Source organism: Sitodiplosis mosellana, unplaced genomic scaffold, assembly GCF_009176505.1.
Source record: "Sitodiplosis mosellana isolate CC-2019 unplaced genomic scaffold, AAFC_SMos_1.0 Smas_scaffold_20, whole genome shotgun sequence".
NCBI lineage: Eukaryota > Metazoa > Arthropoda > Insecta > Diptera > Cecidomyiidae > Sitodiplosis > Sitodiplosis mosellana.
This window is the reverse complement of record NW_022595262.1, coordinates 177,413-201,786: the sequence shown is the minus strand read 5'-3', so window position 1 is coordinate 201,786 and position 24,374 is coordinate 177,413. Positions and strand designations below refer to the sequence as shown.

The following is a 24,374-nucleotide window of genomic DNA, read 5'->3' as shown; positions in this document are numbered from 1 at the left end:
GATTCACTTTTCCGTGTTTGCTGTTTTATGTTTCGTTTCAGAATGTTTATTCCTGTATTGCCATTTTCATTCTCACAGCCTCATGTGTAAAATTCCATTAAAATTTATTAAAAAGTGTCTGACCGAGGAGAATTTGTCAATCCTTATTCCTCGTAGGAAGCATTGGATATTTATTTCAACCCTTGGGAAGTATGCTGTCGGTATTTATGACGGGTAATAACACCATTTGTTGAGATATATCAAAATCAATACTCATCATATTTCCAATACAGATCCATTAGGCCGTAAGCGTTCGATGATTTTCGTCAATATACCACTGGCGCTTGGTTGGTTGATGATTTATCAAGGGGATTTCTATTGGAAAATTCTCACTGGTTGCGCTTTTCTTGGACTGGGAATCGGTTTGATGGAAGCTCCTATCATTACTTATCTCGGCGAAATATGGTTAAATCCCCCGTTTTTCAATCTAGAATCACAAGAAAACCTTACAAATTTCCATTCTCAATTCCAGTGAGCCATCAACCCGCGATGTACTGCTTACTTTCACAAATATTAGCGGAACAATGGGAACGTTCACCATATATTTTTTAAATACATTGATGCCATGGCGTTCCGTGGCATTATTTTGCTTATCAGTTCCAATGATTACTGCGGTTGCCGTTTGTTTTATTCCCGAGACACCGCAATGGCTTCTCTCGAAAAATCAAACGGCTGAGGCTGAAAAATCGCTTCGCTGGCTTCGGGGTTGGGTTTCAAATCAAGTTGTGGCTCAAGAGTTCCATTACTTACAGCAACACATCGATCGGTCCAAATCATGTAGCACGTGTATTGAAAAAGATTTAAAATGTACCCATGCTCTGCCCACATTGGCTGAAAAATTCGGCGAACTGAAGCGAAAACGAACTCTGAAGCCATTTTTCATCATAATGTCGATGTTCTTCATCGCTCAATTTTCTGGGATGAACTCAATGAGACCATTTTTGGTTCAGATCTTCAAGGCATACGAAAACCCATTTCCACCAGATCGAACAACGGCCATCATGAGTTTTTTGGAAATCTTCGCAACGCTCACATTTACGTGTTTGGTTCACTTAATCGGAAAACGACCTTTCTACTTAGTCATGTCATTTGGAATATTTATTTCCACAGCAGTTTTGTCTTTATATGGATTCATACTGCTGCCAATGGGATACATTTCCTTCGAACGCACACACCAGTCATTTCACGTGGAAAACACCATGTTGCCTTATATTCCATTGGTTTGTTTGTTTCTGTGGAGCTTTTTTTCATATTGCGGTTTCCTCGCAATGCCGTGGATGCTTCTTTCCGAGATTTTTCCATTCAAGTATGCCATCTTTTTTGAATTTCATTTGCTTTGATCTCTTTTTGAATTTTATCACGAATTTATCTTTACTTTCCGACTTCTTTAGATCTCGTGGTATTGCAAGTGGTGTTGCGGCTGCACTCAACTACATGTTGGGTTTTATCACACGAAAAACGTATTATAATTTGGAAATGACACTCTCTTTGCCTGGTGCCTCACTGTTTTACTGTGTCATTTGTGGCTGTGGATTCATTTTGATGTTCCTAATTCTACCTGAAACAGAGAATCACACACTTGAAGACATCGAACTACATTTTTCCGATGACTCGAAGAAAATCACCGATCGTACAATTATCAAGTCAAATGACGTAATACCATTGAACGAAGTTGGTTGTTCGGTTGAAGAGACAGGTTCAGTCCAAGAAACGGAAAAAGCGATTGAAAATAGTCTGAAAAATGATTCTGAATCTGGAAACAGTGTTTCAGACACGATCCGACAGCAAAAACCAAAAATACATTGATACATATGGACACTGAATGTACAGAATGTGACAAGAGCGAAACTAGTGAGAATATTCATGAACTAACATGTAATCACAAAGTTTCTATCTTAATTGCATTGAAGAACACAACAACAACGCCTGAAAGTAGTCAAAATTGCAAGTTTCAATCATTTAAACATGAATAAACATGTAAAGCACGTACACATTTCTGAGACGTAAAAAGTCTCATGCTATCGGATCGTGGTTTCAGAATTGAATTGTACAAAGCTTTAATTTCTTTTTATTGTGAAAAAATTTATTAATATGCGAAACAGTTGGAACATATTCGACATGCAATTTTTTTAAAACTCATTTCATTTTTCGTTGTTTTGGTTCCTTTACATTTCTTTCATTATTTTCTTTTAATATTACTAAGCAAAGATGGAATTATGGTTTTGTGTTTCTGTTTTATTAATTTTAATTTTAAATCCCTGTGTACATCTCTGTGAAATAGAAAACTGGCAAGAGAATTTAAGCTGAAATTCCAATCATTCGGTTGTTTGAGTAACTTTTGTTACACTTTATTGAAGATTGAATAGGAATACTTTTTTGCTTATGAATATAATGAATTGATAAACTTTAATTGTAAATATTGATGCTCTTGTAACTTCACGCTATTCATCGATGTTCGCTTCGACTGTTACGATCTGACATATTGACTTCAGTTTATTTGGTTGATGATGTGTTCACTATCTACGTTTCAATTCGACGCGTCGACTTTGCTTCGTTGCTTGTCACTATTCGCCCAACAGTGCTTTTAAACGGTCGAATTCATCGGAATTTGAAATGTAAAAGCAAAAACGGTTCACAAACGTGAATTCATTTAAGAAATGAATGGTTTCGTCGGCTGAGAGAGCATTCCCAACGAAATCGATGTCATTCAACAAAGGCAAACCAGCGGTGATTTGCATCATGATACGCTTGCTTCTATTCGCGCGTGATTTCAATTTCAATTTGATGATTGATTGGTGTTTCTTGAAGAAATCGATCGCCTCGTGAATTAGTACGTAACTCCTCAAATGCACTTCAACCTCTTGCAATTGATCAAACGTGAGGTTGATGCGTGGTAATTGAAATTCATCAGGGTGGAAATCGATATCCAGCTTTTTGACTGTATTGAAATCGGAACTAAACGAATTTCCAGTGTAATTGATAATTTTGAACTCTTCGAGCACTGGCAGAAATCGGCTGATACTTTAAAATATTTTGAGAAGTAAGATCCATCGAGGTTTATGCTCTGCAGCTGTGGGTTCAATCGAAATGCCGACATCAATTTTTCAGTTGCAAAATATTCTGTACCAAAATCACGATGAACATAAAATCGTATCAATTGTGGGAATTGTGTTTCGACGTTGACGTCTGTGAGCTTCGTTTGGATCGTGATTGATTCGATGTCAGTCTCTATCTGGGTTATATGTTGCTTCAATCCTTTTCCGTTGTCCACATCGCGATGGTGTTTTCGTGTGTAATTAATCTTCCGCTGATCGCTCATTTTGTTTAAGTGACCTTGAAGATGAGAATAGAATCAAACAGAAAGTGTTATTCCACTGCTAAGCAGGCCTGAGTTGAGCTAAATTTGTTCAATTTTAACGCATTCACGGTGTAGATTTTTCGTTGTTTGCAAATATCCGCCCTAGTAAAATTGAGAAACATTGTGGACCTTCGGTAGCAATGAAAATTTTGCTCCGTGAAGGCGTTATAATAAAGCTTCAGGCGCCTGAGTCAGCAAATCTAGCTCAGCTCAGGGATGCTCAGCAGCGAAATAACACTCTCTAGAATAAAATAAACATGAGTTTGTTAATGTTCTGAAAAAGAATCTGAATTAAATTACAAAAATGTGCGAGAAAATCGGTTTCTTGTGAAATGACCCAGTTTCCAAATGAATATTGATTTTGAGGTCATAGTTCAAGTCAAGTTATTCGAAGCCTCATTGCATGTATGATCATTATAAGTTAAAAACGATGGCTATGCCGCAGGCTAGTTTTAGTCGATAATTATCGACTAAAACTAGCCTGCGGCATAGCTATCGTTTTTAATTAAATTCAACAATAGTCGACAGAACCTTTGGTTCATGAATCATCGATCATTATAAGTGTTCATATTATTGTTTTTTAGCAGTTTTTGAGGAGAAATATATATCGGTGATATGGAATGAATTGGGACGAATAACGTGGATTCGCATCAAAAGCCGCAGTGTTTTTATCAATTTTTTTAAATTTTTTACTTTTTCGAAGAAAAAATGGATTTTTCAAATTCACAAAATCCAAAAAAATTGTTAAATTTCAGGCGACTTTTGATGCGAACCCTCATTATTAGTCCTAATTTATTCCATTCCACCGAAATTTCCCAAAATAAAACTACACATTTCGTACCCGATATCGCGGTCATTTAACTATGCAACAAAATCACAGAACATTGTATGTTATCACTTTATAAATAAAATACACACCCTCTCAAAAAACTCGTGTTATAATCAAAAATACCGATGTTTCTCAGTCAATTTACTTGTCTCCCCCGACGAATGTGTTCAGAATTGAATTTATTTGAGAGAAAATTTAACTTTTTCAATGAATTGTAAACCAAAAGCCAATTTATTTCGGAATCACGAAGTTGAAATTGTTAGACCGTTAAATTAGAAGAAATTTTTTGCAACCTTCGAAATAAATTACACTTCAATGGTTACTTGTTAAGTCGTGTTTACAACATTGACTCTGAGTGACGTGCTAATGGAATTCAAATAAAATGTGTCAAGCAAGTGTGAATCCTTCACAAGAACAGTTTTTCGCTTCTGAAGTCTGATTTCAACTCATTTTTGAAAATTGTGAAATTGAGTCGTATCGAATGAATGGAGACCCGAATACTTGAATGCAAAGTTTAAAATTTACTCATAGATTTGCTATTATTTTGACAGCTATGTCAACACAGTAAAAAAATTAATCGCCCAAATTTAGGCGGAATTTCTACTGAGAAATTTTATTATATCCGTATTTATTTCATCTTTATTTTGTTGTTTAATGAATTTTGGGAATAGTTACCATCAATAACCATTTATTTAGCTTAGATAGAAAGCCAAACTGTTTTTTAAAATACAAGTTACCTTTACTGGTAAGTTGAGTTTCTACAAGTGCCTGAAACCGATATAAATGTATTTTCATTTTCAGTTACTAGCCAAACTGTGTAGTGTACTGTGTAGTATAGTATAGTATAAATTGATAATGTGTCAACACTTCTACTTTTACAACTGAAGAAGTGAATGGAGTGCATGTTCTTCGATCGCACGAAAAATACAATAAGAAATTCCGCACAAAATAACAGGTACACAGAATCACGTGAATATACAAATGAATCTATTGAAAAGAATGAAGTATTAGGAATAACGTAAGGCACACACGAGTATCAGTCATGTAACTACGACGAGCGTCTCAAGTGTGTATTATTCTCTCTCCACATGTGTAGCTTTATGTGATAACAATATCAATTTGTACGTAATATGATTACGGCGATTTACAGTGAATCACTTTGCTTTGAAACGATTGCATGTGTGAACTCAGCAGTTGTTATGTATGTCGGTTACTTGGTTGTTAGTTCGTTCACCTACTTCGATTAAATTTAGTTAAAATGCTCTACAATCGCTTTTATTCACTTGTTCAAGGTCATGTCTGTGTATCACATTCGTAGCGTCACTAATTTAGAATGCTCTGGGGCAATGACATTTGTACGTGCACTGCACTTAATAAAATGTGTTGTAAAATGGTTGAGACTAGCAATGGGCAGGCAGTTAATGATAAAATGAACAAAACGATAATAACGTAAAATCGAGGGGAAAATCACTTGAAAGTAATTTTAATGTCACAAGTAATTATGACAATAGAAAAGTAATTTTTCCCGAAAAAACGTAATTGAAGTAGATGTCATCAATCGGCATAAACCACATACCTGAAGTATTCTTGGATACATTATCGTAAAAAAAAAAAAAATAATCGTTTATAAAATAAAAACGAAGATGAAAAAAGATAGTTTGGTGTGGGCTCGATTGCGTTTTTTTCCCAAATGCGATATGACTAAAATGAAATTTGTATAGAATTTATTTTATACCTTATTAGAAATACTCAGCTAAAACTTACTTCAAGCTCAATTTTATATCTTTTGGTATTTCAAAACCAATGTCGTTTTCAAGAACGAACCAGGAATTATTTTCCATTTCAGATTCTATTTTTCGATATGAGTGTAGTGGTTTGTTTAGAACGTTTGTTTGTTGGTTTGACACTGTCAAACTTTGACATAAACGTCTAATTACTTTCGTAATTTACTAAAGTAATAGCGTGCCAAAAAGTAATAGAAAAATTAATTTGAAGAGTGATTTCGCCCTCACGTAAAATGCATGCGCTTTGCTTCCGGGGCTAGAATTCTAAGTCATTCCACCAAAATCGTTCGGAATTATTTTTTTCGTACATAAGACCATATTGGAGTGAAAGAGAGAGATTCCACTATTTTTCAGCGTACCACCGGAATTATTCCGATAACTCAAAGAAGAGTGGATTGTGTGAGAAATAATTCCGGTGGCACGCTGAAAAATAGTGGAATCTCTCTCTTTCACTCCAATATGGTCTTATGTACGAAAAAAATAATTCCGAACGATTTTGGTGGAATGACTTAGAATTCTAGCCCTGGCTCAGATACATATTTATGAGATAGATTGGAACAAGAATAAAAAGAACCGTGTCCCGTTTTGTATGGGGTTTGGGCCATTGGTGTCTAGCAATGAGACCGGTGCCAATGGATAGGGGGCAGCGAGTATAACAATAATATATGACAAGGCCAAATACTGGAGCATGAATGATATAGGGCCAATCTTTGAAGGGCAATTTACAGTCTTTGGAGTGATCGGATCAGGTTTTTGTTGTATGAGACATATAGTCAACTTTTCGCGAGCAATCCAAATATGTGATTAGTTTTGGGCGGTAAGTTGAATTTCAACCCCAAATTAGGGTATTTTTTATTTTTTTTCAATTTTTACCTCCCACGCACCCCAGACTTGAAGGGCAGCCCCAACCAAAGTGACAATCGATTCTTGACATCAGCATAAATACTTCGTCCTTACATAGTTTCCTTCTAAAATGACTCTTTATTCATGAAAAATCCATGTTTAGCGAAAACTACCCCAAATCCAGTACTAACTTTGTATCCCAATAAAACCCCTCGCCCACAACTTAGGACCGTGAAACCATATATTATTGTTATACTCGCTGCCCCCTATCCATTGGTACCGGTCTCATTGCTAGACGCCATATGGCCCAAAACGGGACACAGTTCTTTCATTTTATAAGCAAATTATGCACGTGTCTAATTTGACATTAATAATTTCTGTGATTTCAAGCTGTGGTATACTATACCACATATATGTAGCACACATATTAGATGACAATATATCCACATAGAACTGTTGCACTCAATGAATAGTGCAATAAATTTTATAACACAATTAATTTAGTTCAATTGCGTTTGAATGTGTCGTTTGAATGTGTTGTATTGTGCAGCTCAATCGTCAACCGATAGGGACCTTGAACTACCATTCAAGTGCAAATTGTACATCATCTGATGATCGAGTGTTTTTTTCCTAATCGAAAATAAGCCATTGTTGTTAGAATCAACAACTTTATCGTACAAATTTTTACAAATGCCATTACCCCTGCCCAGATAACTATTGTCAATTTCTAATAATGACTTCAAAGTATGATCCATAAAACGGATTCTATTTAAGCAGAACTCAGCTCAGTGTTACAACAGACTGTGAAGTGTTCGCATGCAAAGTGAAACCTGAACGATAAATTTTATCAGAAGACGGTTACATTTTTTTTAAATTCGATTTTCGTACATTTTTCCTCAAGCGTTTTAGTTTTTTCAAACAAAATTAATAAAATTGAATAAAAAATGAAGTCAGAGTTGGCCGTTGAAATCTCAAGTGAATTAGTTCGTTCAGCATTGTTCGAAATAATCGAAGAGCAACTGAAATCGAAAAAGTACCAAGTCACAGTGGGTGCTGCCACAAAAGCGGACGATCTTAATTTCACTGGAATCGTTTATCGGGTGTTGTTTAACAAAGAGGACGAAGCTGAAACGGGAAAATCCACGGCATCAAGCATAATTCTTAAGATTGCTCCACAAAATCTAGCTCGTCGCAACCAGTTCAATGTTCGGCCAGCTTTTTTGCGAGAAATTTACACATATGACAAAGTAATGAAGTTCTTTTTTGTGTTTTTCCTTTGTGTTTTTGCTTCATACTTAAAGCTTTCAATTGAACATTATATTTCCTACAGATCTTGCCATTGTTTCATGAGTTTGAACGGTCCAAGGGGGTTGATATAAAAAAGAATGGATTTACGGAGCATCCAAACTGCTATCGAACCATTAATGTCGACATCAATGAGGGTTTACTACTCGAGGACTTGTGCATTCGCGGTTTTTCCACCATTGATCGACGCAATGACGTGATGACCGCCGAACATGTTCGCTTGGTGATGCAAGGTTTTGCCAAATTTCATGCAATTTCGTTCGCGTTAAAAGACCAACACCCAGAAAAATTCAATGACCTAACGTCAAATTTAAGCGAGGTTTTTATTTGCAAAACGAACACTCCGCTGCGATACTGTTTATCGGAACAAGCCAAAGGGGTGTTCAAAGCATTATCGGATGAAGAAGAACTGTTGGCCAAAGTGAAGAAGTTTTACGAAAAAGAAGCTCTTGACATTGCTGCCGATTGCATTGACTTAGAATCAACAGGATCGGCATCGGTCATCACATATGGAGATGTTCATCAGAATAATATCTTATTCAAAAATGATGCCAACGGGAAGCCGAACGAGGCCAGTTTCTTGGATTGGCAAGCTGTTCGCCATGCATCGCCAGTTCTTGATATTGCTTTTTTCATTTTTTGCTCCACAACAAAGGAAGTCCGAGATGTTTATTATGGTGAATTTTTGCAAGTTTATCATGAAACATTGACTGAACACATTCGGAGGTAAGTTGATATCATTAAGTCTATCACCTAATGCATTAAGGGTAATGTTCGTCTCTGAAACAGAACAAAACACTTAGTTGATTTAAATTTAACTTATGAAAATAATTATAGATTGGGTTCCGACCCGAAGAAACTCTTTCCGCGAAAATTGATGCTTGACCATTTACGGAAGTTTGCCAAGTTTGGATTCATTATGTCAACGGTATTGCTTCCAGTGATAACATTTGACGGGGAATACAAACCGAATTTCGAAGAGATTGGGGAAAATGCCGAAAATGGGACATTAGAAGATACAAGCGTATTGGTTTCGGAAAATTCAATCAACATGTTGAACAAGCGCTTTAGAGATATTGCTGCTGACATGGTGCGGTTAGAATATATTTAATGACGATTTTTTTTTAAATGCATTCACGCAGTAAATCAATGTAAAATGTAATTGATTCGCACAAAATGTTGAAATCGCTTTAATTCCATTCAAAATAAAACAACTTTGAAAACGAACATAAACTGCCTTTTTGTATTCAATTAAAATAGAATTAGGTTTTCCATTCTCAGCCACTTTAGATCGACACCTCATCATAACTTCTGAATCAAAAGTATTTCCTGCATTGTTTTCAAGGTCATCAAATCGCTTCTCTTTTGCTATTCGATTGTTATTTTCAGATTGAGAACCTCAACCAAGCAATTCCTTTCTTTCATAGAGTATTATTACTTTTCCGTACACAAAGTGTCAAGGGAAAGTATAGGAATTGGTCCCGAAAACTTTTTTCGCAAAATTAGCTTAGATCATCATAAAAACTCATGAAACGCGTAGAAAACCACTTTTCGAGACACTTTTCCGTTCGTGTGCCGTCTTTGTCGTTGTCGTAGCTGTTTGTTAACATGATAACTCAAAAAATAATTGATATAATCAAAATCTGAAAGTCCCAAAAGTTTTGTATCCGAAAAACTTAGTTTGAGTTTGAAGATGAGCCATTTTTGATTTGATCCCGGGGTACTTGCCCTAAGAAAAACCTAAAAAAATTGACACTTTTGTATGGGAGGTACCCGTAAATCAACTACGATTGGCTTCAAACTTTCTGGGATTTCATTTTTTGAGAGAAAAATAAGATTCTGAAAGTTTCATGTTGATCGAATTTGCAGAAGTTTGATTTTTTGTCCTCAATTTTTGTCGAAATCTTCTTGGAAAAAATTGAGGGCCAAAAACCAAACTTCTGCAAATGCGATCCACATGAAACTTTCAGAATCTTTTTTTTTATCCAAAAAATGAAACCTCAGAAAGTTTAAAGTCAATGAGAATCGGTTTACGGGTACCTCTCATACAAAATTGTCGAAGTTTCAGTTAAAGTGACCGATTTTTCACTTTATTTTTAGCATTATATTTTCACTGCCTTTATTTCAGTGATGGAATGGCATATGCCACCGTAGTCCATTCACTGGCTTATGCAGAATGTAAGCGTAAGCCAACCATAAGCAATGAATGCGTTGAAATACGTTTGACGTCATTTGACAGCTGGATAATTTGTGTTGGCTTACGCCAGCTTATGCAAAAGTGGACAATTGTCCAGCCTATCTAACAACACTGCTTCATTCCAAGAAAATTCACAAAAAATAACCAAAAGTACCTACGGACAACGCAGGCCAACGGTACGGAAAAGTTCGGGATTACCAATGTAATTCTTTTTATTTTGTAAACAACCAGCTACTATTAACATAAAAACTCATCAAAATTCCCACAATATTGTCAAAATATTATTCAGTGTATGGCACGTGAAAAGATCCCCGGTGTGACGTCTAAATAATGAGTGGCGAGGTAAAAAAAATGCCGATAAAAACCAGCATACATTTCAAACAACAATTCTGGATACGTACGTCAAATCGAATGAACTCTGTCAAGGCCAAAAATGTTCTATTGTAAATAACCAGCAGAACTGATTGAGTTCCGCTGAATTTGCTTTGCATGTGATCACCAAGAATAATACGTCGAAACAATTTCTTATGACAACAAATCACACGGCACACGCTTTAGTTATACAATCAGTAAATAGATTTGTAGTGGTCTAACAAATTTTTTTCATTCATTTTTATATTTCACAAGTATTCTTCAGGTTTTTATCAAATTTGTTCTGCCTGGCTCTAGAGCTTTAACACACATTCATCACTTTGCGGCGCTGTTTATTTACAGGTCATTAACCCACTTTGGCAGAGTATTGGTCATAATCTTTGGAGTGTGTACGGCATTAGTCAAAACGTAGCTCTATTTAAACGCCACACAGCAGTATTGCCGTAACTCTCAAACAGTTCGCACGTCAGATCTAACCGATTGTGTATCATTCTAAATTTGTTGGTGTTAGTTGTGTACGCGCAATTTCATTTGGAAATACATAGTGACTCAGCATTTGGTTTTGTTGCTTATTTTTACTTGTTAAATATAGTCATTTCCCGGTAATTAAACACATTTCAATTGTTGAATGAATTTATTTTATCATTTAAAAACGCATTTGAACGTCAATTCATACGAATATTCGAATGACACTTTGAGTGAGTTTACGTTGTATTTACAACACATTGCTACGTCCGACATTGCTTGAAAACCGTTGTTTGTAAAGTGAATCACTCAATCTTTGGCGGTGTAACGAATTGAATTGATCGATATATAAAATCAATTTGTGCATAAAAATAGACAAACCCCGAGTTAAAAATTAAATGATTTACTTTACATAGTGCACATTACATTTCTAAAATGAAATGCCAAACAAACATTAAGAAAGTCAAAAGCTATTTGCTTGCGGCAGCCGCGTGTACGAATAATAGGAGTGCGTCACGCTAAGGGCTGTGTGTATTGCTTTTGATGCATGCGTTGCCGCTATTGCCAACACATGTATACATAACTGCTTTTGTTGACAGTACGCGTGTATTGAGGCGATGTAAAAAATGTTCATTAATATCGTCAATATAATAATGAATGCCCATTGCATATGTGGGCGACAACAGCACAGGCGCTTCAATACACGTGTGTACGCTCAGCTGGTAGCGTACTCATATTGTTCGCGCATTAGGTCAACAATGAAGTGTTAGAACTAATAGAAACTTAATTTTTTTGAAATATGTTTGTTTGGATTTTCGTCATTTTTTATAAACTTTTGTTCAATTTCAGGAACTTTTCAAGCCACCTTTTGAACGCATTTTTATTCACAAGAACAAATCATGACCGACTCAGCTTTAACCGAAATTCCGAGTGAATATGTTCGTACTGCGGCCATTGAAACGTTAAAAAATGAGTTAAACTCGGATGATTTCAGCATTAAAGTGACTTCCGCATCGAAGGCCGGCGAAGATAATTTCATCGGCATCATATATCGGGTGTCGTGCAGTAAACAAAATGAAAAGAGCCCAACAAATTTCATTATTAAAGTTGCTCCACAAAATTTGTTACGTCGATCGCAGTTCGTTGTGCGTCCGGCTTTTGTTCGAGAAATTTACTCTTATGAAAAGGTAGAAAATAGTCGAAATTTAGGTTAAATAATCATGCAAATGCATCTGCATACATGGTATTAAAGAAGCAGCAAGTGAAAGAGAAAAAGACAGACAAGAGACGATACTGATGTTCATGCTATAACCAAATAGAATGAGACCATATGCGAAACTTCGGTGCTGTTTGTTACGCTTTGTGCGAATCTTCGTTACTTTGTTAGTAATACTAAAACTCACGAAAATTCACACAAAGTGAAATAAAAAAACACCGAAATCTCTCTTTTTATCTGGTTAAACGCATGGATGTCAGTACCATCAGTTTTTCCTTCTTTCTCTAGCTATTTCTTTAATACAGTGTATTCTCTGGAGTAACTTCAAAGTTCAAACTAAAAAAAAGATTCATATTTCCAGATGTTACCGATATTGCGGCAGTTCGAACAGTCCAAAGGTATTCAAACCCACGGTTTCACCGAATATCCAAAATGCTACCTAACTGTTGATGTAGACATCAATGAAGGTTTGATATTTGAAGATCTTTGTGAACGTGGCTTTGTCACTATCGATCGGCGTACAGAGGAGGTGACAGTGGATCATCTTCGATTGGTGATGCAAAGCTTGGGAAAACTTCATGCCACTTCATTTGCGTTAAAAGACCAGCAGCCAGATAAGTTCAACGAAATCGTCTCAAATTTGAGTGAAGTTTTCATTCGTGCTGACGATCCTCATCTTCGCGAATGTTTTACAAAACAATCACAATTGGTATTTGATGTATTGTCTGCTGAAGAAGACGTTCACTTGCTGGCCAAAGTGAAGCGACTTTTTGAAAAAGAAGCCATCGATATTGCTGCTGACTGCATCGACTTGAAACTGACTGGTCCAGCATATGTGATAGCATATGGTGACGCTTGGCAAAATAATTCCATGTTTCGCTATGACGATAATGGAAAACCAGTGGAGGTTTGCTTTTTGGACTGGCAAACAGTTCGTGCTTCGTCACCCATCATCGATATCGTTTATTATGTATTTTGCTGCACAACAAAAGAACTGAGAGATGCTTACTATGATGAACTCTTGCACATTTATCACGATAGCTTGGCGGCTCATATGAAAAGGTTTGAGATTCTTAATCTCTCTCTATCTCATATATGTTAGAACTTAGACCTACAAACCAAATGATGTTCTCAAGCTCAAATTCTTCAAGTGTTTTTGAAAAATAACAACCTAAAGTTTAATTCAAATTATTGTTTCCAGATTGGGTTCAGATCCAGAGACCATTTTCCCTTATAAATTGATGATGGAACATTTTCGCAAATTTGCCAAATTCGGCTTAGTCTTGTCAACGGTTTTACTTCCGATGATAACGTCGGAAATTGGAAGCGGTCTTGATTTGGACGGAATGGGTGACAAGGCGTCTGGAGATGGAACTAATTCCGACAATTTCATTTCAGAGGAATCACGCAATAAACTAAACAAAAGGTTGCGTGATGTTATCATAGATATGGCTCGATTGGAATATATCTAGAGTTTGCTTTTGATTCGATGGAACATTTTTGTTACCATGCAGTTAGTGTTTGCCGTCGCACACTTTCGAACACGCTAGTTCAACTATTCAACCGTTCGACATGATTCAAGAAAAAATGTTTTGTTCGTTCGTTTGAAATTGTTGGTTGTTGTTAAATTTTGTATAAAAAAAAACTTTGTTTGGACCGAACAACGAACAAAATCATTTTTTAAATGATGTCGAACGAACATTCCCACATGCAGTTTACATAGTTTACGTGATTTTTAATTGGAACAATATTTTTTGAATGGATTTATAACGTTTTAGATTTTCTCGATTCTCAAGCACCTTTGTTACCAAACATAAGTGGAATAAAGACTAGTTTTGATTCAGATTTTTTGATTATGTTAAATTGTTATTACATAGTGTTATAAAAATAATTATTTTTATTGAATGCAACTCAAGTCTTCTTCTTTTAGTACCGAAAATCTACTTTTAGACTTGAAAAGTTCAAGTTCGAAAATGAATTTAGACTCTCAAAGTGAGAGTGGTGTTTTAGCAGGATTCGAAAGTAACAACGTCAACACTAAGTTTCAATTTGACATTTCGAACGTGCTATCGAAACGAGCGACTGACATTGAACACTCATTGCTATTTTATCATTGAAGCAGAACAGATCGAAGCTTCAGCAATACACTTAGTTTGAAAAAAGTCTCATTTGTTCATCCTTTTTCTGTCTCTCAATAGTGGCATTTCATCAAATAGTTTCAGTATCTTTTCCAATTAGATTATCTTTTATCGGTGATCATATCCTTTGAGGTAGTACTTTTGTATAGACTAGATACATTTGGCACAGAACGATTCGATTGGAAATGAACATTTTACATGGACAGAGTGCTGGCGATATACAATCACGAAGCACAATTTTCTCTTGAAAACATGAAAACAGCGCTCAAGCGCTATGGGTTGTCGTTCAACGCAAAATTCAGGCTATATTTTCTGGAAGCGTCAATCAATCGGTAAGACCTTTTCGTTGACGATGATTTCTTTTATTCAATTTGAAGTTTATTCTTCTATTGCAGAATCGAAGAGGCTAACGATCAATTCGTATTGTATTCAATGTTTGAGGACGAAGCTTATCGAACAGTAGCAAAAAGCGACGCCTATCATAATCCGACAACGGTTCAAGGTGTTGTCAAGCCTGAATTAGGTTCAAACATCCGTCATCAAAAGCCAAGGGTCCAATCAATCATTGATTCGATTGACAAGCAACAAATCACCCTCAAAATGATTCAAAATGATAGGGCATCATCCGCGAAGCAATCGAAAGGAAGGAAGAAAATCCAATGTCCACGCTGTGAAAAGGTTTTAGTTGCGGACAATTTTAACCGACACATGCGGACACATACTGGTGAAGGTTTAGATCGATGCGATGCATGGATTAATTCAAGAATAATTAAGGGCAGCCCATTGAAAAAAAAACTTGAAATTTACGGGAGATTTCGGAGTATTTATTGCCCAATTTGCAATAGACAAAACGCCGTGAACCATCAGCTTGCTGAACACTAAAAGAATGGATGTAATTTGCGTATTTTAGATCATAATCTGGCTCATCGATTTTTCCCAAGGAAATATTTTGGAACTGTGAAGTAGTCGGTTCTACTTGCGATGTAGATGGTTCAATATCTTGCGCAGTGGGCGGATCTACATCCATTTCACTATCACCTATGTTTTTATTTCAATTAATTAAACTCGAATAAACCTTCCAACACTGACATAAATATTAATTTAAGCAATCTTCAACTTACGGCTTTCATTAGAAACACCAACTTGACTTGGAAAGAATGTAACGTTTTGAGTTTTTTCGGCGGAATCCCACTTTAATTTGATGTTTCCATTGTGTATTACTACTTGTCTCTTCGAACCGGAGTTGCGAAATGATCGATAGCGACAGTAAGTTTTGCAATTGCACATGACCGAGTATGCCATATTTGCTCCGATTGGACATTTGAATCTTTAAGTCGTGTTTGTTCTTGATTTTGTTTTGTTTTGCGGTTTCATCAATAATGATCAACAGTTGTGTAATGTGTATACAATTGATTTATCAGAATAAACTCAAACAAGAGCGAAATTAATTGAACGGTTGGGATCAAAAACCAAAACAAAAGCCATACGTTTTTGCATGGACATGTTACATTTAAGAAAAGTTCGACAATACATATGTATTGTTTTTCAACTCAGACTTTCAATTTAATCTTTCTAATATAAACAAATTCATCATTCGTGGTTTTCTGTGAAGAAATAGAATAGACGACTCAGAACATGTCTGCGAACAATTCGAATGATTGGTAATTTTTTTTGTCAGTTTTCTGTCATAAATTGAGACATTGTCTGCTCGATGTCACTATTAATAGTATTAACAAACAAATATTTTCCAGTTTGGTAGCAGGTAATGAGTTGCACGAAACGAGCAAACCAGTGACACATCCAATCGACGAATCGAATGGTAATGAAGGCCACAACATCGATCTGGGGATCATCAACAACACAAGTTCTGTGTTGGAAACAATTACATCAAATGATTCAAACGATGCAGCTCAGAAAGCACTTACTCCAGTGGCAGTCGTTGTACATCGTTTGGATACATCAACACTTGATAAACAGTTAATGGAAAACAGCAATAGCATGCCTTTCAAACACGCAAATACCCATGTACTACAAGTAATTCGTCCGAAATTCGGCAAAATGAACCAGAATAATGTGGCAACAGAAAACAACGGTCCACAATCTGCTTCAAACCAATCGAAGCCGAAAAAGCGATTCGGATGCGATTGTGGGTAAATCATATGTCGTTGTTTATGAAAAATGAATTTACACCAACGTTTTTGTTTCTCCAAATAGTTAGGACTCTTTTAATAAATTCAAAAGGTAAAACTAGATAACAAAATTACTTAACCTATAAATCGTATTCAAATGAAAAAAGTAAATGAAATGGGGCTTTGGTGGTTTTGAATTCATACGGATAGCGATATTCTCGTGAATACGTGTGTTCGGTTGAGCGGTCGAAGTGAGAAGAATGAGTTGACTTAAGAGAAACAATCAAGCGGCTGTGAAACGATGACAAGTGTGCTGCTCACGCACACACTTGCACTCACGTCAGTGAATCCGAGTGTGTGTGGCTGACACTTCTCGCCACCGCACGGCGAATTTAAGAAATGACAATTAAAATTCTATCGTTAGGATGTGCTCGCCACACGATGTTTGCGAATATTCTGCAAGTAAGAAGGGAAGTCTTGACCTGCATATGCGAACTCACACGGGTGAAAAGCCATATCAATGCGACGAGTGTGGAAAAAGATTTTCAGAAGCAAGAAGCTTGAAGAAGCATACTGTAACTCACACCGATGTCTATCCGTTCCATTGCAAAGGATGTTTCCGTCATTTCGCAAAGAAGACTGGAAAAAAAGCCCACGATAAGGTATGCACGGCACGTCGCTACGAATGTCATCTCTGCAAGAAGTTTGTTACTATCGGTAAAACTAAGTTGAAAATCCATATGCGTTCACACACCGGAGAAAACCCCGTTCCGTTGTGAGATTGCATGATGCGTTTAAGACAAAGATCGGGTTGGAAAAAGAATTTGAGCACCATTCACACCAGGAACAATCCAAAGAAACTTTTTGAGAATCCAGATTATCAATACCGTTTCTAAATCAGTTCCACAGGGTTCATCGACTTCAATGGAGAAATTAGTCATCATATTTCTACTCTAAATCTAAATACTGAACTTTACTAATCTGAAATTGTTTAGTTCATTCAATTAATGGCATAATAATCACTTGATGTGAAAAATTAAAAAATTTCCTATAATTAGAAAGTGGGATAATAGTTTTTTGCAAAGTGACGACACGTTTTGATGAAATTTACGGCGAACTCATGAACTAACGAAATTTCAATACAAAATGATACGAGAGTTCGCGGCGCTGCAAGCACTCAAAAGATATTTTGTACTGAAGTGTCGTCAGCTTGGTTTTTTGCGAGGGGCAAATCACTCTAAAGTAATTTGTAATAGAGAAAGTAATTTAGAGTGATTTGCCCCTCGGTTTTTTGCATGCATTATTTTAAGAAATTTTTAGAGCTGCCCATTTTCAAGAAAATTTAAGAAAAACACGGCCCATTTTCGAGTTTTGAGCTGCCCACTAAAATAATGCATGGTTTTTTGTCTAGTTGAAACGTTGCTTATGGATTTTCTGTAAGTAAATTCACACAAAAGATGACTTATTCTCTATGAATCATCGTTGACGATTCGTCGATGATGAAATAAATGGAATTCCTCGATTAAGTTAATTGAAACAGTGCGTTGTTAGAAAAGTTATTTTACTTCAATAAAATTGTTTAAAATTCTGGAAAAAATATTCATTTTTATTATACATGATAATTTGGTAAAATACATGGACATTTATTGCTTAATTTCTTTGTTTTCAAAATTATTTCAATGTTGTAAAGAGCTAAATCTTCTTAGACAATGAAAAACCATCTGAATAAGCGCCAGAGTTGTGTTCTTGAATATCCCATTCACTTTCGAATCTCTGGTAGAGTTGAACCTTAAATTCGCTGTTTGATATAGAAAAGCGGAATTGAAATTTCGTCAATTTTGTGTGATTGTCCATGAATTTAACGATAGTTTCAACTATGATCCAATCGGTGGGGATCGCATCAAGTGTCATTTCAACAAGATCAAACAATTCCGCAGTAAGGTCAAGAAACGCTTCTTCTTTCAAATCATTCCATTTAGAATCCATTTTTAAGCATTTCAATTCGCTATTGTTCCGGAAAAACGTCTTCAACGTATCAAACGATTCCAATGAAAACCATACTTCAAGTGCTTGCAATTGTGAAAATGAGAGTTTTTCGATTGAATTGAGATCCAAACCCAAACGGAGTGTTTTGACATTTTGAAAATGAACATCAGCTTTGACATCGTTGTGAATTTCGAGAGTATCGAGATTTGGTAGTAGTTCATTGATGACATTGAGGTAATTCGAATGAATATCTTCGGTGAATAGCACGTAGATGCTTTTAACTTGAGGATTTTTCCTTAAGAACTTTTCGATCGAACTCCACATATATGCGCCGGATCTAATTTCGACATATTCAAGATGTGTAAAATCAATCTCAAATATACTGGCATCGACTTCTGATGAAAATTGCATTTTAATGCGACGCAAGTTTGGAAACAATTCATTCAATGGCCTAGATTTATTACTAATTTTATCAATTTTATAGACGGTAACAGATAAATCTTCCAGCTTCTTGAACGGCACGTTGAATTGTTCAAAAGTTTTTTCCTTGATTTCACCTAAATCCAATTTGATCAATGAATCGGAACAATATTTGCTGATAAACTGGTTGATGATTGCCGAATGTTCGTTGTCGATATTATGATTTCCAATTGTCAAATTCTTGATTTCACCTCCGAAATTTCGTAGTAAATCCAAACTGAATTCGAAGTCAAAAAGTTCGATTTCTTTTTTGTACACAACCATCGGAGCAATGGCACCCGAATCTGTGTTCTCCTTTGATAAATCAATGTCTATTATGCGTATTTCATGGCCTCCATAATTCTCCCGGAACATATGAACGAGAAAGGAAGAAAATGTCAGAACTGTTTGTGCCATTTTGCGGGATGAGTCAGAAAAATTATATCCAGAAGCACAGTTGAAATATGAGTTGAAGCACTGTTTCGCGAGTTGAAACGTTCCTTTTCCGTTCGGAACTGTAATCAAGTTCAGAAATAAAATTTACAAATCAAAAATGAATTCAAAGAAATTACTTTATAACTCGATAGTAACAACCTTACGAAATAAAAAAAAATCATAGAAAACGGAAGGATTTAGGGAAGTTACTAAAACTATTGAACGTAAAAAATATGACGAACAAACTCAGATTTCTACCAAGTGTTCAGGATTATTTGAATTGATAACACTTTTTTACCTTCTTTTATTTGAACGACTGAGTAAGTAAGTCGAGAAGTTCCGATTTTTAGTGTAAAACTCTTTGAAAAATATGGTTAAAACAAGAAAGATCGAATTCAAACTGATTCCGAAACAAAATTTGTTTGCATTTAAAGCTGTTTAACAAAAAAAGTAATCTTATCTCACTTTTAGCAAACCGATGCGAGGAGAATTTCGTATTTTTGGTGTCAAAATCGATGCGGTTATCAATTTACGTCCGATGAAGTCATAAAATAATGATTACTGGTTCTCGTTATTGAGAGCGCAGAAACGGCGTCTTCTGTATGAGCTCGTTTATAACACTATAAAGGTCTGACTCACACTGTGAATATAAGATAGTAGATAAGTAGGCGCTTGAACGATATTTTTCGTATGTATTGACATGCATGTACTATGAAATGAATCATTCCGTTTGAATTAAGAACATTGGGACCACTACAGCAGCCACTACACTCGAATGATAGTCTACTAACAAAGCGCGAACCACAAATACTCGTGAACAATATGTAAACAGCGAAATCTACATATCAGCCTGATGTCATCAGTACTCGCGCACATATGCATGATATCTTGAAATCATTGGTTGCATGTATAAGTATTTTGGTATCGCTCTTCGTTCGTGTTTTTTGCGCATTCTTTTAATTCTTCTCCTCTTTATTCTCTTTCGTAAACTATCTCCCACCATGTGTGATGAAATGCTCAATGAGAGCTCAATGCACAGTTTTCGCTGTTAAAAACGTTGTTCACAAATGTGTGTGCCTAGTGCTTTGTTTGTAGACTTATGTATAGCTGCCTAGTGTTAGGTGTTGTATAGTGGTTGTAGCTATTAGTTCATACGAAATGATTTTTGTCCATAGCAATCATTGAGTCAATTTTTTCGTTGCAAAACTCATGAACACCAATGATGAAATAAACAAGGATTTCATGACTAAGTTGACCTGAACGACGACACTTTTTTCGAACTGTGAACAAAAGTCTCGCATTTTGGAACAAACAATCTTCCTTTAATGAACACACAAATGTTTTAATTAAAATTGATCATTTTCCTCTTTGGACAAAAAAAATTTCTTACATAATGGAATTAAATTTTGCTTGGGGCTAATATTTCCAATATCATTCATCAATAAGCAAAGACTTTTTTTTAGAAGGTGATCTGCATCTTTCATGTCATATGAATGTGCATCAATGATGAAAAAAAAAATCCGTTGATTTATTATTCCTGAGTAATTTGGCCTTGTCCTCAGCAATTTTTAGAAAAGCATCAATACATGCGTATTCATATCCTGTCCAAAGAAATGATATGGTTTTTGTTAGTTAGTATTGATATTGTTCTATTTTTCAAAAAGATCGTATTGAAATTCTTTGATGGTACCTTTTGCATTGGATTCTTCAGCTATTTCCAAAGCAAGTTCACGCGGCGTTTGTCCATTTTCATTTTTGATGCTCACATCGGCATCGTTTTCAATGAGAACTTTAATAACGTCCATATTACCTATGAATTGAATAAAATTAATGGCTGGACGTACTCAATAAGAACAGAACCAATTGATCAGTTCGTGTTTTTACTGCAGCATATGATAATTAAGCCTATTACCATTTTGGACAGCTGTATGAAGTGCTGTATTTCCTTCCAAACCTTTGGCATTTACATCGCCACCATGAAGGAGAAGAACCTTGACATTTTCGCTCCGATCTAGAATTGATTTTAGTTATCAGATTAATTAGGTAATATTAATTTAAAATGTTTGTTTTGCTCCAAATTTCATAACTATGCGATTTTATTTTATTCCTAATCAGGTTTTGTTCCATGGTCCCTTCGTATTGGAAAATATTTCACACTAAGGGAATATCACGCTTAAATTATTTCAAATATTTCGAAAAAATCCAATTTATCTCTAAGAATCTGTCGTATGAAATATGGTGGATATTTGTGAATACGGCGGAATATTGTGGATTTTTGTGATTATGAATGATATTTAAATGTATTTATTTGGATTTAATGCAAAAAATCTCTAATATCTCCAAAATCCACAAAAATCTGATTTATTTATTCGAAATATTCGAAAATATGTCATACAATTGATGTTTATTTCAAATATCCCAAATATCTCACAAGATTAAGGAGCGTGGTAACCGGACAAAATTGTTGTGGTTTTAGCACCTGTACACTCACACATAATGTCAAAATCAATGTCAAATTCGTCAAAACCAGAGTGGAAAAGTTTCCATTCAGTGTGTGTAGTACATGTGCTAGCACCAGTTTGCGACAGCGATGCGAAGCCGTAGCGTTGTTTATGCCCCGGTCGCCATCATTTGTTGGTCTTCGGGAATTTTGTCTTCGGGAATTTTATTTTGGGAATTTTGTCTTCGGGAATTTTTTTTCGGGAATTTCGTTTCGGGAATTTTTTTTGGGAATTTTTTTCGGGAATTTTGTTTTCGGGAATTTCGTTTCGGGAATTTTTTTTCGGGAATTTTTTTTTGGGAATTTTTTTTCGGGAATTTTGTTTTGGGAATTTTGTGGATCGGGAATTTTTTTTCGGGAATTTTGCCGTGAAATCAAGGAGCGTGATATTCCCCTAGATTTCACATATGAAAAGTGCACTTTCTTAAATCTAATTCTTACTCACTGGAAAAGGCTGCTAAATGAAGAGCATTCCTCCCATCTGAAATTTGAGCATTGACCTGGGCACCGTTACTAACCAACACTTTAACGTAATCCGCACCTGAGTTGAACACAAGATGGTATTCAGTGAATTTCGAAAATTCATTTGGATTTCTAAACCATCGTTAAAATTCGATAGATTTTCGATTTGTATTTATAAGTTACTTTTCTTGTAAGCCGCATGATGAAGTGCTGTCATTCCCATGAATTCGGCATTCAAATCAGCGCCATTTTTGACGAGTATTTTAACAATATTCACTTTGCCTGCATCGTATCAAAATTGGATAAATTGCTTTTGGTTTCGTAGTGGAAATCTAAAGAGTTACCGAACATAACTGCCATTAACAGTGGTGTTGTTTCATTGTTAAAAGACGCGTTTACATCAGCGACACCATTCCTTATAATGATTTCTGTGATATTTTCGTCATCTGTTTGGAAGTTCAGAAGTTTTCAATCAACCTCGAAAACTGGTCAAAATTTCATATTTTTTAAAATCGTTTTTCATTCGTGTTAATAATAGTCATTTGATTTCTGTTTCTGAATGGAAAGTTTTTTTAAATTTCAATCAACTTTTTATGATTTCAGATGAATATTTGTCACACGAGTGAGGAAAGTAAATGTTGAAAATTACCTAGAAATACAGCCCACCCAAGTGGAGTATTTCCCCAATTGTCTTTTGCATTAACATTTGCACCGTTTTCAACGAAAAGTTTGGCCGAATCTGATTTGGCTGAAAAACATAGACACTCTATTAGCACTCCCTATAGACTTTTGAGTGGTAGTTCAAACATATTTTTAACAAATAAAAAAAATACTAATCAAAACGTATTGCAGACCTAGGACGGCTATATGAAGTGGGGTTTGACCATCCTCGTTCTGCGGATTTATATCAGTGCCAAGTTCAATGAGACCTTTTACGATGTTGGCTGCAACAGAAATATTTCGTTCAGTCCTTCAATGAAAAACGAAAATGTAATACAGAAAAGTTAAGCGGAAAAATGTCAAATGAGAAGAGATAGCTATATAGTTTACTATATATAGTAAAAAATTAAACCTAATGTAATTTAAAACGAAATTCCCGAAAAAAAATTCCCAAAATTGAAATACTGTATACAGTTTACTATATAGTTTACTGTATCTCTTTTCCGCTCATTCATCATCGACATTTTTCCGATCAACTTTTTTTATTACATTTTTACTCCAAACTACTCATTTCACGGAGGACGATAGTCCGACAAGTGACGCTCCAACAACTGTGCATTTCAAGCCAAATATCAAAAATGCCAGTTTTTGCGTCACGAGTATATATACAGTAAGTATGCTATTTTCTCTGTGGCACTATTTGGGCCCCGGCATGTTAGGTACCGTTGGAAAGGTCTTGGCCCAAATAGTCGGAAACACCATATCATCCATGCCTAAAGTGTGGTCTAGGCAAAAATATAGCGGTTGGAAAATTTCGATAAAATTTCAAATCTATACCCATATCTTACGAAGGGGGTACCCAGGGGGTGGTCTGAGGTGTCCAAGAGAAGCTCCTCCTCGCCAACTTTCCAACGCCGGTCCAAGCGCTCCGATTGGTCCAAAAACGAAAAAGTTATGCGCATTGGCAGTTTAACCATGGTTTTCTATGAAAGTATTGATTTGGATGTGCGTGTCCCCGTTTGTCCACGAATTTTTTTGACCCCCACAGATTTTGGTGTCGATATGCCTAAGCTGTAGCTGGTGTCGGACCACATCGAAACCCGTCCACAGATTGACATTTGCATTACAGGAGAGCTGGCTATGGCTTCACTAGCCTGCATGTATACGATTTTTTCAAGTATTTATTTCGCACACTAG

General features: G+C 35.8%; 3 protein-coding genes across 3 annotated transcripts; 2 read left to right on the top strand and 1 right to left on the bottom strand.

Annotated features, from left to right (window-relative positions):
* Nucleotides 1–161: 161 nt before the first annotated feature.
* LOC129568482 (facilitated trehalose transporter Tret1-like) lies at nt 162–3,818 on the top strand. The gene is made up of 4 exons (XM_055446431.1): nt 162–213; nt 273–444; nt 512–1,345; nt 1,431–3,818. Exons 1-4 carry the CDS (start codon nt 192–194, stop codon nt 1,843–1,845), a joined length of 1,443 nt encoding a protein of 480 aa, XP_055302406.1. The 5' UTR covers nt 162–191; the 3' UTR covers nt 1,846–3,818.
* Nucleotides 3,819–3,941: 123 nt separating this feature from the next.
* On the top strand, nt 3,942–14,318 carry LOC129568559 (uncharacterized). Its single transcript, XM_055446610.1, has 6 exons — nt 3,942–8,100; nt 8,184–8,884; nt 8,996–9,266; nt 12,068–12,379; nt 12,770–13,470; nt 13,610–14,318. Exons 1-6 carry the CDS (start codon nt 7,798–7,800, stop codon nt 13,878–13,880), a joined length of 2,559 nt encoding a protein of 852 aa, XP_055302585.1. The 5' UTR covers nt 3,942–7,797; the 3' UTR covers nt 13,881–14,318.
* A 3,942-nt stretch (nt 14,319–18,260) lies between these two features.
* LOC129568485 (putative ankyrin repeat protein RF_0381) lies at nt 18,261–23,457 on the bottom strand. The gene is made up of 10 exons (XM_055446434.1): nt 23,372–23,457; nt 23,167–23,265; nt 22,862–22,963; nt 22,701–22,799; nt 22,501–22,596; nt 21,468–21,566; nt 21,246–21,365; nt 20,021–21,156; nt 19,854–19,914; nt 18,261–19,635 (listed from the first exon to the last, which is right to left on the bottom strand). The coding sequence occupies exons 3-8, from the start codon at nt 22,875–22,877 to the stop codon at nt 21,056–21,058; spliced, it is 531 nt and encodes a 176-aa protein (XP_055302409.1). The 5' UTR covers nt 22,878–22,963; nt 23,167–23,265; nt 23,372–23,457; the 3' UTR covers nt 18,261–19,635; nt 19,854–19,914; nt 20,021–21,055.
* Between the last annotated feature and the right edge of the window lie 917 nt (nt 23,458–24,374).